This window comes from Misgurnus anguillicaudatus, chromosome 1, assembly GCF_027580225.2.
Source record: "Misgurnus anguillicaudatus chromosome 1, ASM2758022v2, whole genome shotgun sequence".
NCBI lineage: Eukaryota > Metazoa > Chordata > Actinopteri > Cypriniformes > Cobitidae > Misgurnus > Misgurnus anguillicaudatus.
Window position 1 is genome coordinate 7,157,973 of NC_073337.2, and position 18,473 is coordinate 7,176,445.

The 18,473-nt window shown below is 37.5% G+C and overlaps 1 protein-coding gene across 3 annotated transcripts in view; it reads left to right on the plus strand.

The window, feature by feature from the left end:
* The first annotated feature begins 755 nt into the window (after positions 1–755).
* Positions 756–18,473, plus strand: part of ano2b (anoctamin 2b) — a 45,047-nt gene continuing 27,329 nt past the window's right edge. The window contains exons 1-15 of one of the 3 annotated variants that reach the window (XM_055190567.2): positions 756–1,428; positions 1,916–2,067; positions 2,880–2,918; positions 3,208–3,543; positions 10,449–10,547; positions 10,787–10,944; positions 11,039–11,093; positions 11,381–11,432; positions 12,006–12,061; positions 12,154–12,201; positions 12,325–12,389; positions 12,492–12,626; positions 14,635–14,795; positions 17,195–17,277; positions 17,758–17,838. In XM_055190567.2, coding sequence (XP_055046542.2) covers positions 1,398–1,428; positions 1,916–2,067; positions 2,880–2,918; positions 3,208–3,543; positions 10,449–10,547; positions 10,787–10,944; positions 11,039–11,093; positions 11,381–11,432; positions 12,006–12,061; positions 12,154–12,201; positions 12,325–12,389; positions 12,492–12,626; positions 14,635–14,795; positions 17,195–17,277; positions 17,758–17,838 — 1,551 coding nt within the window. In that variant the 5' untranslated portion in view covers positions 756–1,397. Of the gene's footprint in view, positions 1,429–1,915; positions 2,068–2,879; positions 2,919–3,207; positions 3,544–6,954; positions 7,161–10,448; positions 10,548–10,786; positions 10,945–11,038; positions 11,094–11,380; positions 11,433–12,005; positions 12,062–12,153; positions 12,202–12,324; positions 12,390–12,491; positions 12,627–14,634; positions 14,796–17,194; positions 17,278–17,757; positions 17,839–18,473 lie in introns of those variants that run through there. The other 2 variants (XM_055190566.2, XM_055190568.2) reach the window with 2 other exon arrangements.

The window sequence follows — 18,473 nt, forward strand, 5'->3', positions numbered from 1 at the left end:
TTTAAATGTTAGTTTCTTGAGGGCTTAAACAATGATTGAAAATTGTTGCAGAGGATGAGAACATTTTTCTTGGACACATTTATATTCCTTATTATTATCTCTACATTTATCAATAATCACCAAATACCACATGTTTCTTTACTTTAAATAATTATAGTATAACATGCACTGAAACATTTAGATTTTAATTATAAATATTTTCATGTCAAAGAACCCAAATCCAGTCATGGACACGTGGGTAATGAAAACAACTTTTTTATGTTGAGATCACGAGAAATTAAGTTGTGATTACGAGAAAACAAGCAAGCAAAACTAAAAATATGGGTGACCTCTCTCGGTTTCCGTATGTTCTTGTATTTCTGTCGGTAATGATTTGCTTTCGGCCTTCCACAACTTAGCAAGTACATAACAACAAAATATCCACATTCTTAGAATTACAGTGATTGTCTAATCAAAGTAATGTACCTGATGAGATCTAATATAAATAACAACACAAAATTTGCTGTTGTTGGCACACTTTGTAGACAAAAACCCCCCCACTGTTTTCACAAAAAAGAAGAAAGGGAGGCTGCAAAGGCAGTTCAACATTGCAAACATGGATTCATAGGTTTAATCTATCCCAACTGTAACCTTCAGAATTGTATGAGTAAAACATACATCTTACAAGGAAAGGGTGTGAATGGGAGCATCAAGGCTGATTTAACGGATGTGCTCACAAAGAATCAAACGTGACAAACTCCCCATTCTTGTTTCCAAAGAAAAATCAAGCAAATCGAGAGCAGCTGTGTGGGGGAGCTCTTGAGAGTCATAAGATCTATTTCTGAATGGAGGAAATTCCATGTATCTTCCCAGAATGTGTGGGTTGTATGTATTGTATGCGTGTGGTTGTAAATGTGGGACCTTGCTCGGTGAGAGAGTGATCTTGTTCGGAGTACACTTGCATTGGTGCATAACTGAAAGATGAGAAGATGGATGGGAAATGAAATGGTTTTTAAAATGCATATTTGTTGTGAGCCCTTATAAATGCTTGAGCTTGTCAGTAACCCAGTTTAGATGACTCAACCTTTTATGAATTTACACAGAAAAATGTACACCATTTATAGTTAAAAACAGGTACAGCCGTACAAAATTGCAATTTAGGGATGCTCAGTGTGGTCGTAGCACATAGTGAATAAGGTGCAAAGGTCATTTAGTCTATCCTGTCTGGGCAGTTAGTGGGCTTTATTCACCGTGACAGAAGGTCCTGGAAATTAGGTAAAGTTTGGCACAATCATAAGCCCTCGCTCTCTCAAGCTCTCGTGGTATTAAATTAAGCCTGGCCAAAGCCTGTAGAGGATTTTGAGCATTAACAGTCCCCAGTCTTTCCATACCTGAGTGAACTTCAGCTTGCCGGCACCATGGCCGTGAATAGATCCCCTTCGTTTGCTGGTAAGTCAGGACAGCCCTGTTCACACATAATTGCCTACACACTTTCTCAATGTTTAAAACATGAGTAATGACGTCAACTGCATACTGCGTGTTAACAGCGCACGGATGCGCTTTGCTAATAAATCTCGCGCTGACCACACAAAAGTATATAACTTCCATAGATTTACTTATATTAAATTATTAATCAGAGTGTATACAAAGATATATAAATGTTCACCTGTTTGACATTTTCCATGAAACAAATACTTTTAGATGTTTTATGTGCACTTCTATATGCTTTATTTTTACTTTATTTGCAATAATATATTTCCGAGACTAAATATCACTTATTCAGTTTCTTGCATACAATATAGACAAGTAAAAATGTCTTAAAAGACTGTTGAGCTTGTTTATTTATTTATTTAGGTATATTCTCATTTCTTAGCATTTCTAAGCATAAAAATATGGTTATATATTTACATAAAATAATCGACTTATCTATCAACAGATGCGCTGAAGTGTGTTGTGAGTGGAGTCAGCGCTGCGTTAAGCGAGTCTTCCTCTATATACAGTGATTTAGGGGATGTATCTGAAGTTATTGACTCCATTGGCTGCACCTTTGATGAATCTTTTGACCTCATTGAAGACCCTATACATCATGTGAGTAGAAAACACCTAAACATTCAACTTCTTTTCAATTGTTAGTTTGTAATTGTCTCTCTCTCTCTCTTTCTCTCTCTCTCTCTCTCTCTCTCTCTCTCTCTCTCTCTCTCTCTCTCTCTCTCTCTCTCTCTCTCTCTATATATATATATATATATATATATATATATATATATATATATTTGTTTAAATGTAGCTTAAATAAATTTATTAAATTGAATGAATAATTTTTTCAGTGTTAAGTTAGCCTACGGTGTTTATTTTTAGTTTATTTATGATCATTTATTTTCTTTTCCTGCTGTAGTGTCTTTTTTCGGTTTTTATTAAATGCAGTACGAATTCAAAAATACGCTGTAGCCTATATGTTTTTAATTTTTTTTATATAGCATAATATGAATACCGGATGTGCGTGGAATCTTTCTCTATCGATTTTTGTCTTTGCGTCTTGAACCTGTTGGCGAGTCCATCTTTACGCACGCACGCTCGCTTCTTCGGCGCGTTAATGATGCGCTCGGGCGCTTGGAGACGCTCAGGTATCTCCAGGGACAATTAGGCTGAGACGAAACCGAAGTTTCTGTGGAGATGCGTTCTGTTGTGCGTGAAGCAAAGCTTTGCACTTCCCAGTGAACAGTGCCAAAAGCAGACAGACGGATGGATTTCATGCTTTGCGAGATAGATGGATAAACAAAAAAGATGGATGCTGACGTTTCTGTAGGCTGACAGGAGAAACATGCCACCAGTAAAACGCACAATTTGCTGGAAACGCAAAGGAACTGTTGGTGTTTTATCGTGTCCTTGTGTTTTTCCTTAAGGTTAACAACATGTTGCACACAAGTGATAACAAGATACATGTGAGTATGCATTTGATTTTTAAGGATTATCAATGTTAGGCTGCTATAAGAATGCTATAGTAATAATAAAAAATAATAATAATTCAGAAGTAACAATGAAGCGTTTGATGCTGTCACACTTTCAATCTAAATTAAAGTGCACTGAGAGCAGCTAAATTTAAGAAGCAATAGTCTGACCCACATCTGTCCTCACTATGCACCCTCCCCTTTCTCCTGAGCTGAATTTGATATGTACAGACACACTGATCACTGAGCCTGCATACATTGTATTCTCCTCTCACCTGTTCAGGTGGCCAGTAACCTTATGGATATGGACCAGGACCCTCGTAAACGGCTGTACTTCTCTGACGGGCGAAGAAAAGTGGACTATGTGCTGGTCTATCACTACCGAAAGCGGTCCGTGGTCAAGGGGTCCCCCAGTCAACATAGACTGTCTATCATTTCCAATGGAAGTTATCCTTTGGGAGTGGAAGGGAAAGACCCAGAGGGAGGGAAGGAGGAACCCGCAGAGGTGGTGTTGAACATCGGACCCCCAGACCCAGCTGATGGGGAGAAAATCATGATCCGTGAGGAGTTTGAGGGCAATTTAAAGGAAGCTGGGCTGGAAATTGAGCATGATAAAGAGGTAAGCGTAATTTAAATTGATTATAATCAAATTTTTATAGAAATTTTCTGATCATATAAATTCTTTAGTTTGATATTGAATTGATATACCTTTTGGCAAATTTAGTAATAAGGGTTTTTGGATCACTGAAAACTCCCACATCTGGTACATATTTTAGAAAAACATGTACTTTTGATCAGTAAAGGTCTAAAAGAGTGACCGTCATTACCGAAGACATTTTGGTAAAAACAATTGTGAACATAGAAAGTTATTTGTATACATGTACATTTAGACTATACATGTACGGATGTATGTGCGTGTTATGGGCTGGTGAACGTGACCACACAGCTTTGAATAGAGTTACCATTTCACAGGGCATCAGACCAACTTGGGAATCATCTATGTATTATTGTTTTGCTTGTTAGCCATTACTCTTAAATATGGCGTATTATTAAGTAATTGCACTGTATTTGTATAGTATTAGAGATGGTCCCAAAAGATCTCTTTTTCATCTGTGGCTAATGAGTTTGTTTTTGTGCTCCATCTGGGGAATCAGGTAAACCCCTAGTCATTAATGTCAATTAGCGTTCAATCTATGGAATAGGGGGTCCCAAATTCCACGACCCACCTAGATACAATCTACAGTATCAGAGGATACACCAAATTTAAGAAATATGGGAAGAAATACACATTCTCATTTAGAAAAGTCACATGCATATTTGTAGCAATAGCCAACAAAACATGTGTCAAAATTATCATTGTGATATTAAGTAAAGATGATGTTTTATGAAGATATTTTGTAAATTGGTTAATTTGTAAATATATAATCCAATGGATATATTTGGTAAGGTCTTAGTTTCGACAACTTCAAAGGCGATTATCTTAATTTTTTTTGCACCCTCCGATTCCAAATATTGTCCTATCCTAACCAACCATACATCAATAGAAAGCTTATTTATTTTGCTTTCAGATGATGTATACATTTCAAATGGACCCTTATGACATGTTTTATGGTCCAGGGTCACGTATATGTTAAATTGCAATATCAAAATACCTTGGTAAGACATCAAAACCATTGTCATTGCAAGTCATTAATTGGACTAAACTTGTTTTATATCATTCACGGCTTATTATTGCGTGACCCACCTCATCCCAATGTGCGACCCACAAGTCTGTCCTGTCCCTTGCATTAAACTGTGTTCTTTGTTATTGTCTTCTGTCGTCATTTTTCTGTGTTGTTTTGTACTACAAGTGTTTTTTTCTGTGGGGTGATTAACTGCTAACACTTGTGGTGTGAAGCCAAGTAAGATTACCAGGCTGGTAATAGTAGTGATTGTCTTCTCTCGCGCCGAGGAGCGAGGAATCGGCTGTTGACAGCACACTGAGTTAACTGTACCCTAGTCTGAAAGGGAGCACATTTCTTCTCTAAATTTAACTGTTTGGTATTTGTCTGTTTTTCATTGCTGTAAACAGTAGATGTCCATTTTTAAACTCTGACTTAAATGTTTTATTCGACTATTAACTTTTAAGCCAAGGGAAAAATGTACATCCAATGGGAAGACTTGTAAGGTGGCAAAATGTGCCTCACATTCATAATTATCATCATTGATTAATCTAAGTCATCAGTCATCTTTCTCTTTTTTTATCTGGTTATTAACAGAGCAGATTATCATCACAAATATCAGGGGCGGTTCCAGATATTTGGAGGCCCTAAGCAAAATGTATGTTGGAGGCCCCTCGCACCTCTCAAATTTTTTAGAATGTCAGAAAGTGTCATTAAGTGTTTTTCCTATAAGAAATCATTTAAGCAATACAGTTATCAAACATGTTTTTCCCCATTTTTTTTTATTTTTATCAAGTTAACCAATGGATTAAATTTATGTTTAAATGTAATTAGAAATTATGCAAATCAACCAAAAATAGTTGTTGTTGTGGATGCAGTAATTTATTAAAAAACCAACCATGTTTAGAATAAAAAAACCTAATCCTAAAAAAACTACAGATAAACACTTCCTAGACCGGCCATTCCCAAACTGTGGTCCGCGGACCACTAGTGGTCTGTGAGGGTACTGCAGGTGGTCCGTGTAAAGGCAAAATAAAATATAAAATAATATCTTTTTTAAGAAAAATATATTTTTTTAAGAATATGTTTTAAGAATCTGTTGTACTGATGTGATGACCAGTTATAGTTTTAGTGCTAGTAAGCCTATTTAGAGGTCTAGATAAATTCAGGACTTTGTGTAGACATATTTTATTATGAGTATTATGAGGTTGTCCGCGAAAATTCTTGATTACAAAGAGTGGTCCACACACACAAAAAGTTTGAAAATCTCTGTCCTAGACATCATTTCAGTAGATAAGCATCAGTATCTTTTATTGTTTTTTATATCAGCTGGGTTTTCCCCTCTTACTTAACCACTATTTATCTATTATATACTATTAATATTTATTGCAATTACTTATACCTTAAATATCCAAACAAATCAGCTGCTACTGAAAGTTGAACAGACAAACTACTAAGCAGAATAATTTCTTTTTGGATAATTTAATCAATAAATATGCATCATGTTTTCATAAAAACTAAAATAAAGTGTAGAGGACTTACAAGATATACAAACTTTAAAATACAAATGTTTTTTTAACTTGACTATTTTGATAGTCAGCTCCCTACGCGATGCTATCGTGCACACGCAATCAAAGTGTCTGAACAGAGTCAGCAGCGCTCAAGTTTGATCTGTCCTGAAAAGACGTTGATACACAGAACAAATCCAAGTTTATTTTCACAATAATTTCAATATACCTGCATCATGTGCTGCACTGTCTTTGCATGCCGGTTTCACTAAGCAGGAAACAAAGGACATAATAGCCACTTTCAGCGTCACTTAAAAGTCAGTCAGCTGCAGAGTCTTGCGTGTTGTTTATCTTATTCGGCGCTTCAAGAACCGATAGGCGGATCGATGACATCAAGGTACCGCAAGAGCAATTCGAGAAATCATACAGGGGGGTATCAATTGTTTTTGCTGTACTTTGATGTCATCCACCTGCTGTTTCTTACGACTCTGCATACCTCATAACTTTTGTCTATTGCTTTCAGTAGCGATTGGTGGACTACATACATGTATTTAGTGGTTATTATGGAGCCCCCCCCCAAGCCTGAGGCACTAGGCATTTGCCTACTCTGCCTATAGGTAGCGCAGGCCCTGCTAAGAATACGTGTAAAAATGCTGGTCTAAGCTCCCTGCTCTCATTACATGTTCTTTTGAGGTGAGTTTGGTGATTGTTACAAGTACCTGTGGTCATTCTGGATGAATTATTGAACTGTTTGGGGAATTTGATTGCAAACAGTTTGAACAGGAACATGAGGTCACACTGTGTACAGTCACGTCTCAGTTTACCATCACTCTGACATTGCACTTTTACGAATCCAGTACTACTGCAGTCAGAGCTGTATGGTGTTTGACGTTATGGGGAGTTTTGTTTTGAAAATCTACAATGCTCAAGGGACACTAGCTGCTCCTGGTATCATGGCAGGGCCAACTATGTTTGTTTCATTTTACATCGTCAGTCTGATGGATAACATTGCTACTCTACAGAGGCAAAAACAGCCAAAGTATCAACAAAACCAGAGAGAAGACATGGTTAGAAGTTTTTTGTTATCTGCCACCAGTTTCTAAAGCAAATGATTGCTGTTTTATGATGGTTCATGCCTAAACGTACCGTCTCATTGGGGGATAGAGTTTTTGACTGGGATTCCTGTTATTAATGGTGAATAATGTGTGCATGTTTATGTTGACACGTATTTTTTCCATTATACATTTTTTTTACCAAATTAATGCTTGAAAGGTTTTAAACATTTTTGTCAATGCTATCAATATCAACTAGAGGGTCATAATAATGCTGAACTTCTACATTCTTATGGTTAGTTTACCCTTATCTGATGAATGACCACAAACAGCAACAAACTCGTCCATTCCAAATTCCAAATGAGGAAGTCTGTGTTGGCGTTTGTCGGATGGCTTCGAATTTGTCTTTTCTTTAATTAATAATTCCAAATGTCAGAGACAGGGTGAACCTGCCGTTTCTGGGAAGGGGTCTTTGCAAGCCCCCACAAATGTCAAGCGCACCCGGGTTTCTGTAGCTATGGCCCTCTCTCAGACTGCGCTCAAATCGACCTAATTGCCTTACCCTGCTGAGATGAAGTACTAATTGGAATATCTTATCCTAAGTAACCTTCTCAGATCCACATGTTATTTTTATCTCTCCTTTGAGTGCGAGGGAGTGTGTGTATGTGTGAGCGAAGAGGGCAGGGGATGGAAGAGGATGTCCTCAGGTTTCTGTCATCTGTTTTTGTCTCATCACTCTCATCTCTGTCTCTCTTTCAGTTTAATCTTTCATTCTTCTTAACACATGCTTCTCTAGATGGCATGGCTGACCACTGCCAGACAGATCCAGTTACTGCCATCCCTTCATGGACAGAAAGCAGCTTCAGTGTTGGGTTTCATGTATACAAGTTGTAAAAAGAGATCATTTCAATACCCCCCCAAGTTTATGTAATATGTAGTCTCTTTGTAGACACTGTGGTGGGCTTGATGACAATTGATTGTCAGTGATATTGTCTTAAGGGAGTATTTTGGCTATGACAGGATGTCCGTTGCCACAATCAATCATTTTAACTTGTTCGACAGACACAGGGATTGTGGCAACCTGGTGATATTTATAATGTAGGGACAAAAATTTATATATAATTCTAATTCATTATCGGGGGCACATTTTCACGCTTAATAAAACGTTAATTTCTGACATTGTTTTAGACAGGAGTATATATTATCCATTTCATTAATACACATACATTGCAGAAAGTAGCAAGTGGGCAAGAATGTTCTTAAAAAATAGATTAAAATTATTATTCAATTATTTTCACATGTTGAAAGCTACATTTATTGGTAATAGACATGACAAATTCAAAATTTAAATGTTTTTAATATAGGCAGTGGCGTGTTTACTCACCACGCAAACCAGGCAATTACATGGGGCCCCGTGGGCTTGGGGGCCCCCTACTGGCCACAAGGTGTGCGAAAGTATGTTACGTTTATTCAGACCCAAATCTAAGGTATGGATAAAGCACGCACGAGCAAGAGATGTGCGAGTATGCACGCAAAAAAATATTTGCACGCATCCTCGCGAGAGCACATATAGGCTACTTTATGAGCGAAACTCTACGGGAAAGCGCAGCTCTGCTCAGCGCATACAAATGCAGCCACACAAGTGCTGGAATGAGCGCTTGCTCGACTCTCTCTGTGCTCTCGTAACTGCACAACATTCACTCGATGGTCAAGTTTACTTTAAACCGTAACTTAACCCTAAACTAACTTTTTTTAGTTAATGATCTGTAAGAATGGGGCTTTATTAGTGCTGTTCATTGATTTTAACAAGTTTTTTGACATTTGGATGTAAAGTGTTTCAATACTACAATATATGGTGTAAAAACGTCTGAGTGCTGCCCTCTTCAGGTTGAACGGTGGCTACTGCAGTTGAATTTTCCTATTGGATGTTGGGTCCAAAAAATGACTCGTGACGTAAGCAGGTTCAAGATCATGACGCCCTTGTTACGATCTCACCACACACTTAGTTCGTCCCCTCTATCTCCGTTGGGATCTGCCCACTTTTCTTGCATTTTTCAAATATTGCCAGTGGGTGGAGTCAGACTCTGACCAGGGGTTTAGTTACGCTTTAAAGACTTTGGGCTTCACACCTGTGATTAGTGGTTTGGTTTGATCAGTGAGACGCATCTTTTGTTCCACGCTCGTACAGGTATAAACATGATAAAGACACCACCCAGGGGTTTAAATCACGTCGAAAATACATAAATCATATTCTGTATCTCATCATTGTCATTAAAATTAGTGATAGACCGATATATCGGGCTGATTTTTGCGAGTTTTATGTGTATCTGCATCGGCCGATACGTGGCTGCTGTGTTTACCGATTTTTTTCCGGCATTATTTACAGACAGTGCTGGAAGCCTCAAGCAATTGCAGGTCATGTGACTAAAAACAAGCAACCTTTCCATGACAACATCAAAAGCTCGGCCTAACAGCTGATCATAGCTTGACAAAGCGGGTTTTTATTTCTCATCTCTATATATATTTGTAGTAGTAAAGTGCTAGAAATCAATATCCTTTGCTGATAGTTCCACGTCATTGTGGAAAGTGCAGTTCATGGATCCATAGCACCCTCACCTGTTTTTACTATTTGTTAAATATAGTTTTTTTTAAGTTCAATAAATGATACTTTTTTAAATTGAGACTTGTAACATTTGGCATCATCGTGTCATTTTTATGATATAAATTGAGTGAGCAAAAGCAGACTCGGCTTCAAATATCGACTCAAGAAAATCGGCAGCCTGTATCAGTCATTTGCCAAGGCTGATGAAACAAAAATCGGCATTGGCACAAAAAAATCCATATGGTAAATCAGTCGACCCCTAATTAAAATCTCATATATGCTTGTTGTATCTCACAGTTAGTTTGTTTTTGCAATATGAACATGAGAGTTATGTAATTCCCATCCATAAGCAACTAACAATGAATTTTTGTCATACCAAACTGTAACAATTTAGTGTTACTTTAAGCAGTGTAAAACAAAATAAACCCAGTTTATATATATCTCACTTAATTCTATATACTGAATATTATTGTTGTGCAATTCAAATAAAAAACCTTGGGCAATGCTGGGGCATGGGGGGCCCGGTTCTTGGACTTTGCTTAGGGCCCCCAAAATGGTAAACACGCCACTGAATATACGTTAGAGCATTTAAAAGTGATTGGCCTCAACTAAAGTTCACATTAAAACATTATTCAGTTGCTTGGCCTTGCTTTGCTTTCCACTCTTAAAATGGGTTTAATACATACATTTTCACTCCACAGAGCAAGTTCCACGGCCATGCTTTCATCCGCCTACATGCACCTTGGAACGTGCTGAGCCGAGAGGCAGAGTTTCTCAAGATCAAGGTGCCCACCAAGAAGGTAAGATAAAGAGGGGCTCCCAGGAGACACTCGGGCACATCCGTGTGTTCTTCTGATATACTGTATGTATGAGAGAAAGTGTACAAATGCGAAAAGTGAATGATGCAAATAATTGGCCTGCCTGTTTTTTCTCCATTATCTATCTGCATACATGCATCAGGCTCACGACTTTCTATGCACTGTGCCTTTGCTGCTAGCTTTCACTAACACTTTTCTAATATGAAACATCTCCTAATCAGAGTTACGAGTTGAGGGAAGATAAAGGTCTAGTTGCCACCATGAACGAAGTGTGGCGCAAGTTAAATCGACCGTTCCAGCCCAACGTCCCCCATCAGGAGCAAGAGAACAGCCGCACCAAGTTCCTTTCTCACTGTTTCTCCCGGGACAAGCTCCATCTGTGAGAGCCTTACTTAGTTTGTGTGATGTTAAATATGTTTGCCAGGCTCTCGGATTTGACTTGCACATCTCATTTTTACTTTTGGCTTTGTTAGGTACAACATCAAGTCAAAAGACACTTTCTTTGAACATTCCACAAGGAGCCGAATAGTAAGTACTGCTTCAGTTATAAAATCTGCTGGCATGGTACTGTTCAATATGAGACTTGTTCTTTAGTTGTTGAGCAGAGTACATGGTATACAAAAGGGAACACAAGTTATCTGCTACCAGCAGGAGACTGAGGTCTCTAGGCACTGCTCCTGGTAACCAATTCCACAGGGAGTGTGTGTTCCAGGAGCAATTTACAGTTTTTTTGTTGTTGAGTATCTCTCTCTCTCTCTCTCTCTCTCTCTCTCTCTCTCTCTCTCTCTCTCTGACTCATTCTGACTCACTCTCAGGTGTACGAAATCCTCAGACGTACTGCCTGCACACGGACCTGCCAAACCATGGGTTAGTAATGTGTTAATACATAATCTAATCACAAATGGATTCCAGAGAGTAGTCAGGCTAGAATTAGAGTTTTGGTTGGGGCGACTCAAGCCATATGCTCCTTTGGACGATGCCACCGTACAGACGGTCCGCCAGGGGCTACTGGGAGAGCACTATCCCGCCGAAGGGACAAATTTGTGCTCTCTATCACTCTGTGCTCCTCCCTTCCCAGATCACTTTCATTCCATTTCTCTCACTTTAACTTTTCCCATAAATTGGGTCATAAAGTTCCAGGATTGGGATTCGGGTCCATTGAGGTGAAAAGAGGGGGGCTGTGGTTAGTGGTGGTCTTTCCAGCTTGTTGCTGTGGAGCTCCTTTATTAATTGAGGGCTAATCACGAGAGCGTACGTGACGCTCCTTTGAGGACTGAATAATTACTTTGATTAAAGCCAGTGTTCTACATGTCAGCTTGCTTTCGCCTCGAGAACGCCTTTACCGACTGCGATGAAGTTGGGTCACTGTAAAGTCATAGCAGTCAATCATTATTCTCACGGGTGAGGTTGAGTATTTTAAGGTTCTCTGCTTCCTTACAGGTATCACCACGCTAATAGCTAATGGCGTTTACGATTCTGCGTTCCCGCTGCATGATGTGAGTTGTTTTTTATTCCTTTGTCATTTCTTTCTTCTCCAAGCCAAATACCTGTCAAGTTAAAATGAGAAATGTGTTTTGAACAATTACAGGGGGACTTTCGGCCCACTGGTCAGGTTGAAGGAAAGAATGACAGACAGGTATTCTGCTAATGTGCTGCTGTAACTTTGTAGCAGTGTAGCATACTAAAATATAATATTTTAAATTACTAATTAATATTGCTATGCTAAATATCAATATCAATAATGATCTAAAATCTACAGTTGTTACACGATGAATGGGCAAGATACGGTGCTTTTTACAAGTACCAGCCTGTTGATCTCATCAGGTAACCCACAAATCACTTTGACATATTGGATTACTTTAACATTTGACCTACAGTATGCAATACAGTCCCTTTTATACTGAATGTTATAATCTTTGACCACAGGAAGTACTTTGGGGAGAAGATAGGTCTCTACTTTGCCTGGCTTGGTCTCTATACTCAGTTGCTTATGCCTGCATCTGTGGTGGGCATCATTGTGTTCTTCTATGGCTGGGCCACTGTGGATACAAATATACCCAGGTACAGGCCGTTTCATTTGTGGGTGGGCTCAAGACAGCTACAAAGAGAGCAATGGACTATTCATATATTATATATGGGTCATTTTACAGAAAAGGTGGAATTCGGGTGATGGAAATTTGCTTAAATTAACTTCTTTCAACATACCCAAAACTTCTTTAATAGCATTAATTAACTTGTCAAATCTATGAATCTGCAAAACGGGAGGTTAATCTATGTTTAACTTTTTAATACATTTTAATAAAGAATCCATGAGTCATTTATTTGTCACTGGTGTTACCTGTGATTTAAACAACATTAATGTTGATACTAAATATTTTTTTTAATTACAGCTTGTGTATTTAGTTAAAGGTTGAGTAGAGGAATGATAACAGCAAGAAAAATAATTGATTATTAATATTTGTTTAATTAAATTCTTCATCTTTACCCAGCATTGTATGAAATTATTTGATTCTCAGTTTGACTTTTTTCTTTAAAACCAACAAAAACTAAAATATTCAACCAAAAAGGCTTTGATGCAAAGACTGAAATATCAACAATGTCTTACATCCCATATCAACAACAAAATATTACTAGAAAGTACAAGAACATACATTCATTACACCAAAACTTGGTTTAACACCAATGACACAATGTAATACCAATGACACAATGTAACACCAATGACAAAATTAGAATATAATAATAGATAATGAATATGATAAAACTAATAAACTTTCATAAAATTTTCCATCTTGTTTTGTTTTTATGCGTTTATGTTGGTCAGTTAAAGGAATAGTGCTTAGGAAGTACTCATTAGAGAAGTAACACTAATGAGGGTAACACCAATGATGGTAACACCAATGACAATTTACAGAAAAAAAACTAATTTTTTAACAAAATGGCTGCCATTAGCCATGTGCTATTTCATCAGAGATGTAACAATCACATACTTATTCAGTATAATGTATTTTTATGTAAAGTCTCTATAAAAAAAATCTCAAAATTCTTAGATATATCATGATATTTTAGACAAATAAAGTAAGACATCTCACAAACCTTTTGCCTTTCTCCACTGCACTTCTTTCACTGACCCCTTGACCCATGAAAAACTTCAAAGAGCTGATGCATTGTTTCAAAATAAAAGCGTGGGTAGGGTAATACCAATGACATAAATTTGGGGGACAAATATTTATTTGATATTATTCATATTAATAGTGTATAGTGTATTTTTACCATTTCAGTGTTGTAGTAAATTCATACAGGGTTAAAGGTAAATGTAAATTAGATTTGTTTTATAAAAAACATGGTTTTAAATAATAAGTACACAGTTCAACTTCCATGTATGATCAAAGGGACAGGGCGATTTTCAGGACCAGACATTTAAAAAAAAGTTTTAAAAAAGAAAAAAAAATTAAATAAATAAACTCTCTCATTATTTTAATATATATCATTATGGGATTATTGGGTCAAATTAAATGATTAAGGGGTCTGCAAAAGCAAGGGACAAGCATTTCCACCTTTTTTGTAGAATGACCCATATATATATATATATATATATATATATATATATATTACATATATTATTTTATATATATTATATATGTATTATTTTATATATATGATATATATTATTTTATATATATAAATATATATTAATATTTGAGATATTCAAATATTAGAACAAGCAACATTTTGGTGTTTATTTTGTTGATGGTTTTGCATGTGAATAATTCACGATGGATTTGTGCCTGAGATCGTCCCGTGGGAACAGAGAGGGAATATTGTGATCTTTTGAAAGGTCTTCATACTGACGTGAGCACATAGTGTGCCACCTGATTATATTTTTCAGGCCGTTATGAACGTTTTCATCCAGGCAATTTTTTTTAAAGTCACATGATAAAATAGTGTTGCATTTTTAATTGTTATTTTAGACGTTGGGGCACGTAGACGGATGAACATGCATATCAAGGGCATAATTAATTCATTATGTGGCACATCAGTTTGTGTGTCTTTTGCATGTTTCTTCCAGCCAGGAGATGTGTGATGATGCCCAGAACTTTACCATGTGTCCCCTCTGCGATCGTGCATGTGACTACTGGCATCTGAGCACAGCGTGTGGCACAGCGCGTGCCAGCCATCTCTTTGACAACCCGGCCACGGTGTTCTTTGCAATCTTCATGTCCCTTTGGGGTACGACCCTCTTGCTTTTACTTTTTTATTCCATTGCTGTCAAATGGTAGATTTTCAGGTTATACAATTAAAAATGAAAACTTAGTACCATTGAACATGAGATTAACTTGAGTAGAGGTAGCATTAAAGAGATGCACTACTGTCGTCATAGCGATGGATATAAAGTGATGTTGAATGAGTAGAGGCCAGCGGTGGGTAGGAAGATGCTAGATTTACTTTGTTACATTTACTTAAGTAAGATTTTAAAAATCGGACATTTAAAATAGAGTTTTGTTATTTTTACTTCAAGTACATTTTGAAATGAAATTTTGTATGTTGACTTACTGTATTGTAATTCATTGCGAAATGTGTATTTTATTTTAAAATTGCCATTTTTTTATAATCAGTTGGTATTTCACGTAAGTGTACACTGTCGATGTCCTCAGTCAAACCATTTTAGGTTAAGTTTACGCATAGTGAATGCATAAATCTAGAGGTAATTTCAGAATTAACATCAGATTGATGTCAGGATGCAGACCTTTTTAGATGAGCGAATTCAACCCTTGAATTCGGGGGCGGCTGTACAAAAAGCTCAAAGCCCATAAATATCCTGGATGCCTATAGAACAATCTGAATGCGTGACGGCATCAGTGCATCAAACGACAAAAGGACGAAACTGGTCTAAAGAGAAAGAGCAGGTGCAGCGCGCGAGAAACATATCGAGTTGCAAACTAATTCATTGATGATTCATTCCATTTATTTATTGATATTAAGTTATATATTGAGTTACTGTGTACATACATGCAAAGTTAATATTGACAAGATATTTTCTGCTTTTAGCTTCAATTGTATATTGTGTTACTGTGTGCGTACATGCAAAGTTAATATTGACTAAATATTGTCTGCTTTTAACTTCAAGTGTATAAAGAGTTACTTGTGCGTACATGCAAAGGTAATATTGACAAGATATTTTCTGCTTTTGCTGAACGCACACAGTAACTCAATATACACTTGAAGTTAAATGAAATAAAGCATGGATGACTTCATTGGCAACTCGATATATTTCTCGCGTGCTGCACCTGCTCTTTCTCTTAAGACCAGCTTCCTCCTTTTGTTGTTTGATGCTCAGATGCCGTCACGCAATCTGATTTCTCTAAGGCATTCAGGATATTTAGGGTCTTTGAGCTTTTTGTACACGGTGTTTGTCTAAACTTTGTGTATGGTGGAGTTTACATCCATACAACATCCTCTGTTTGCTGTGGAGTCAAGAAATGTCTAAATATTAAAAGCTGAATATGAGACAAAATATATGGAGGACACTGTATATACCAGTGGTCTCCAACATGGTCCCACACGGAGTTGCCTCCCAAAACAAATTCTATTTTAATATTTATTTATTACATATTTTCTATATTAGCTTGTCTTCTTTTACGGTATGTATATTAACATTTTAAACAATGATAAAACATATCAACAAGTAAAATAAAATCAACAAGTTAAACAAAAATGTTTCGAGTAGACTATGTCAAAAAGGGGGTAGTATCAACTTTCCCCATCACATATCTCCGGGTCTTGTTGATGGAGGCATTGTGAAAGCCTGACACTGTTCTGTCTTTTGCACCCGGATGGGATAGCAAAAGCTATACATTATTACTCGTACACAACCCCCAGGAGTGTGCAGAGGAAATCTATCTGTTTATCTCTTGAGCTATGCACTTTCACTGGAGATATTAGGGGATGATTTACTGTATGTCCTCATCACCTTACTGTAATTTTAAACGAATTTGTCTATTGGAACACAGGAGAAGACATTTAAGCAATGTCACAGTGACCATGACAAGGATATGACAAGAGACTGTAATGGCCCTTAAAGGTGCAGTGTGTAATTTTAAGAAGGATCTCTTGACAGAAATGCAAAATAATATACAAAACTATATTATCAGGGGTGTATAAAGACCTTTCATAATGAACCGTAATGGTTTTATTACCTTAGAATGAGACTTTTTTTCTACATACCGAGGGTCCCCTTACATGGAAGTCGCCATTTTGTGCCACCATGTTTCTACAGAAGCCCTTAAATCGACAAATTTTTTTTACTAAGTTGTCTCCGAAGATGACATGTTTGTCCAGTGGGGGCTACCATAGCTTCTCTATGTGTTTTAAAAGCGAGGGGTGAACGGGCCATTTGTAGCAATTTGCAACCTCACCACTAGATACCGCTAAAATTTACACACTGCACCTTTAAATGTGGTCTGTATTCTATATTAGAAGACCTCAAATCCAAATAGTATTGAAACTTAAATTACATTTCTGTCTGTAAAGTTAGATTTGACACTTGCCCCCATGTGAACCATTTTTTTTGCTTCTGTGTTCCTGTAAGATTGAGTTCATTCACTTCATGTCTCATTTCATTTTTCCAGCGGCCATGTTTCTCGAGCACTGGAAGCGCAGACAGATCAGCTTGAACTATAGCTGGGATCTGACAGGCATGGAGGAAGAAGAGGTATACACACACTGTCACACGACATCTGTAACCGAGTCACTATTGAGCGTGTTAACATATCAGGTTTGGATTGGCCAAGAGTTAGTTTATAATGACACTGTTTTACAACTGAAAGTGACTAACACTGACTGTTATATGATGTGACACAATGGTGGTGTCCTTATCTGAAAGAATTCATGTTAAGGTCCCTACACTATACTATACTGTTTGTGATTTGCCCCATATTATGTCATCTCACCCATTTGTTATTTCAACTTGTTTCTCTGAATGCAATCTTTTCGAACAGGATAAAGCGAAGGTTTGAGTTTGATGTGTGAAACAATCTTCTGCTCTTTCAGTTTTTGAGTTTGCCCTTGCGTTTTGTCCTTGTGTTGCCCTGGATTTTGACTGCTTTGAATGGTTTGAAACTCCTCCGTCTCTGGCTGTCTACTAGGTCTCAGAACAAAAAAAGCAATTGCCTCTTTGTCCTCTTCTATCTAGGAACATCCCAGACCCAAATATGAGACGATCCTCCTTCAGAAGAGACAAAGAAAAAAGAAAAATAAGATCACCAAAAATGAGGTGGGTTAAGTTGCTCTTTACTAACCTACATTTCGTGCTAATGATCTTTTGTCTTGTATGCACACTGTCAGAAAAAAAAGGTACCAAGTTGTTCCTTTTTCTGTCGCTGGAGTGGTACCCTAAAAGGTACCTTTTTGTACCTTTATGGGTATAAAACACATTAAAATGTTGTACCTTATGGGGTACAATATTATACCCTAAGGACCAATTGTGTACCTTAAAGGAATAGTCTACTCATTTTCAATATTGAAGTATGTTGTTGCCTTGACTGGGAATTGTTGGTGCATCCCTCTGTCATCTGTGTGCGTGCACGTGGGCGCTGGGGCGCGCTGCGACGCTTCGATGGCGTTTGGCTTGGCCCCATTCATTCAGTGGTGCCATTTGGAGGTGGGGTTGGAGGTGACCAGGCACATCAGCGTTTTTCCTGTTTGGGACGAGTAGTTGTACGAGCAAGTTTGGTGGTACAAAATAAAACGTAGCGCTTTTCTAAGCGGATTTAAAAGAGGAGCTATATTTTGTGGCGGGATAGCGCTTTTGGGAGTACTTCGACTCGCCTGAAAAGTCCGCTCCCCTTGTCACTCTCATAATGGGAGAGGGAGGGTGTTACTGCGCCGAGTCAAAGTACTCCCAAAAGT